Genomic DNA, 3,117 nt, shown 5'->3' on the forward strand with positions numbered 1-3,117 from the left:
TTTAGGGGTGCTTTATAGCATATTAATACCTGCTTGAATCTTATAATGGTTCTTTACTGCAGTTAGAATTTAATGAGATTCCTTATCTCAGCCTATAAACCATACAGTATAAGAAATTTAACCCTTAAATTACTCAGAATGGCTCATTATATTCCAATAATTATGTTTTTCTTTATATTCTTTAAATATTCCAATATTTTTTCTCTCTCAAGTGTGCATAAGTCTTTGCCCAGTAGCTCTAACAAAATAAACAGTGTCATTAAGTCAGTATCTTCCAGCTAAAATCATACAATCAGTTACTAGCACATACCAAATTTTATTGAATACTTCTGTTTACCAGGTGTCAATAAAGTATTTAGATATGTGAAGTATCCATCAAAAGAAAATAGTCCTTGCTAAATGAATTCATGATTTCCAGCTAAAATATCCCCTTTTTTTCTTTAGAGACAGGAATGATGAAACTCTTTCTCATATACTTTGGAAATATGGTCAGGAGGGGCTAATTGAGGAAAAAAACATCATCCTGAGAAAGGTGGAGGACTAGGGAAAGGAAGAAAGCCCCTCAACAAGATGAACCGACACACTGACTATAGTAATGGGCTTGAGATGGCGGAGATAGTGAGGATGGCACAAAGTAGGGTAAGTTTCTAAGATGTTGTTCATAGGGTCACTATGAGTTTACTCAAAAGCACATTATAATAACATTATGAGTTTATTTAGCAGAATATGTTTCTGCTCAATAACTTCTTCATGGAAGTTTTCACTTCCTGGTTGCGGAGGGTATAAATGATAGGATTCATCAAAGGAAAAATGACTGTGTGAAAGAAGGAAACCACCTTATCAGCCGGCAAGGCCCTAAAAGGGCGAGTGTAAATGAAGATGCCAGGTCCAAACATGAGAAATATGATAATTACGTGAGTTGTACATGTGGATATAGCTTTGCTCTTTCCTTCAGAAGAGGATCTATGTACATGGCAGAGGATGACTGCATAGGAGACCAGAAGGCCTAGAAAACACAGGAGGGTGAGCAAGCCACTGTTGAAGACCATCAGGAGCTCCACTACGAAGGTGTCTGTGCAAGCCAGCTTGATGACCTGCGGAACATCACAGAAGAAGTTATCTAGCTGATTTGGCCCACAGAAAGGAAGCCGGAGGATGAGAGCAACCTGGATAATGGAGTGGACAAATCCCCCAAACCATAAAGCCAACAGTAGCAGATAACAGGCTCTACGGTTCATGACAGTTGTATAGTGTAATGGCCTGCATATGGCAATGTAGCGGTCAATGGCCATCACAACAAGAATTAACCCCTCTCCTCCTCCAAGGAAGTGGAGGAAGAAGAGCTGAGTGATGCAACCTCTGTAGGAGATCACCTTCTTCTCAGAGAGGAAGTCCACCAGCATCCTTGGTGCCACAATGAAGGAATAGGATGCATCCAGGAAGGCCAGGTTACGCAAGAAGAAGTACAGGGGAGTTGAGAGACCAGGGTCTGATCTGATAGTGAAGATAATGAGTACATTTCCCGGAAGGATGATGAGGTAGAAAACTAAGATCAGCACAAAGACCAGGAGCTGAATATTCTGAGACTCAGTCAGACCAAGTAGAACGAATTCTGTCACCACTGTATTGTTTCTTATCTCCATTTCCTTTGCCTATGAACATCAAGGAGCAGAGAGTTAATTTCCATTTCTCTTATCAACACCGTAGTTCTTCTCAAGCTAAGAACAGAATTTATCATCTCCATGTTATATCATCATTCTCCCATAGGGTCAGAAATCTCTTCTAGTCTCATTCTTTCAAATTTCATTACTCCACATTAGTCACACGCCATACTCTTCCACTTTAACTCTGTTCTCCCTGGAAGCTTCTGAAGTGCCTTAACCTATATTTGTTCTTGATTGCTTGACGCATACAAAATATTTCCTACTTAAAAAAAAAACCCTAATTATTGATGTTTTCTGAATTTTATTGTAATATATGGAGAATATTGCCAGCAGAGAAGAACAGTAGAGGTTTATAAGAGAAATGTTCCATATCTTGATTGTAGTGGCTGTTCATGATTACTTGTGAAAACTTATTGCTATACAGCATTGATACATTTACCACATGTATACTGTATTTCATGAATGTTGATCTAAAAAAGAAAAAAAAAGTTGTACTTACTCAAAAGATCTCCTTTGTTCTCTGTATAAAATCAATCCATCAAATTGAATTAAAAAATGTTTTTCTCTGATCTAAGCCTTATCTACAACTGGGAATGTTCACTGAGATGATGTACAGGATGATATATTTATATGAAAATTATAATAGAATTTATGTATATATGTAATTGTATCCCATTCTCTTACATCCAAAGTTTATAATTTGCATATATTTATTGTGTCATTAATTCATAAAGTACATATATAAATCATTTGTATATATATCTAAAGCATGTGTTAAAAATATTCATTGATATGAAGTATATTAAAACTATAAATATTTTTAATCAAGCTAGAGTGCACAGAAATTTGGCAGGAGAAGGATGGGCAATCTCCTCTTGTGCAATAAACTGCCTCTGAAAACCCCCCAGAGGGTCAGCTACAGGTCAGTTCTGACTCAATGACAACAACAACAACACATACACAGAACTTGGGATGCAGATGGGAATATGACTGGGTCCACTGACTTTTAACTGAAAAGTGAGACATAGGAAAGAGGAGAGACAGTTCCAAAATAAGAACACAAAGAAACTATTTACAATGACTTTTGACACATTTATTCAAAACAAAATATATGCCTGTTGTTGTTGTTGTTGTTTTTGTACACCTACCCCTGAAATAAATAATACTAGTGGCTCAATCAAAACACTTGGTATTTGCACTAAAGATATCAGGAGATGCATTGCACTGGAAAAGTCAAGGGCCTCTCCAAATTTAGGAACAATGATGTGAGTTTGAGGACCACGCTGTGCCTGATTCAGGCCACGGTCTTTTCAGTCACTTGATATGTATCTGAGAACTGGACAATGACTAAGGATGACAGAAGAATAATTGATACCTTTGAGTTGTGGTATTAGAGAAGAGTGTACTGAATATCGTATGGACTGCCAAAAGAACAAACAAGATACGTCTTATA

The 3,117-nt window shown here is 37.1% G+C and overlaps 1 protein-coding gene across 1 annotated transcript; it reads right to left on the reverse strand.

The window, feature by feature from the left end:
- Positions 1–716: 716 nt before the first annotated feature.
- Positions 717–1,643, reverse strand: LOC102866281 (olfactory receptor 4N4-like). Its single transcript, XM_006883083.1, has one exon. The coding sequence runs from the start codon at positions 1,641–1,643 to the stop codon at positions 717–719; it is 927 nt and encodes a 308-aa protein (XP_006883145.1).
- Positions 1,644–3,117: the final 1,474 nt, after the last annotated feature.

The sequence above is a fragment of the Elephantulus edwardii genome, unplaced genomic scaffold (assembly GCF_000299155.1).
Source record: "Elephantulus edwardii isolate Elephantulus edwardi_28Jun2011 unplaced genomic scaffold, EleEdw1.0 scaffold00026, whole genome shotgun sequence".
NCBI classification, from domain to species: domain Eukaryota; kingdom Metazoa; phylum Chordata; class Mammalia; order Macroscelidea; family Macroscelididae; genus Elephantulus; species Elephantulus edwardii.

Excerpts from the sequence above, each read along its gene's own strand:
- LOC102866281 (XM_006883083.1), bottom strand. The coding sequence starts at position 1,643 with ATGGAGATAAGAAACAATACAGTGGTGACAGAATTCGTTCTACTTGGT.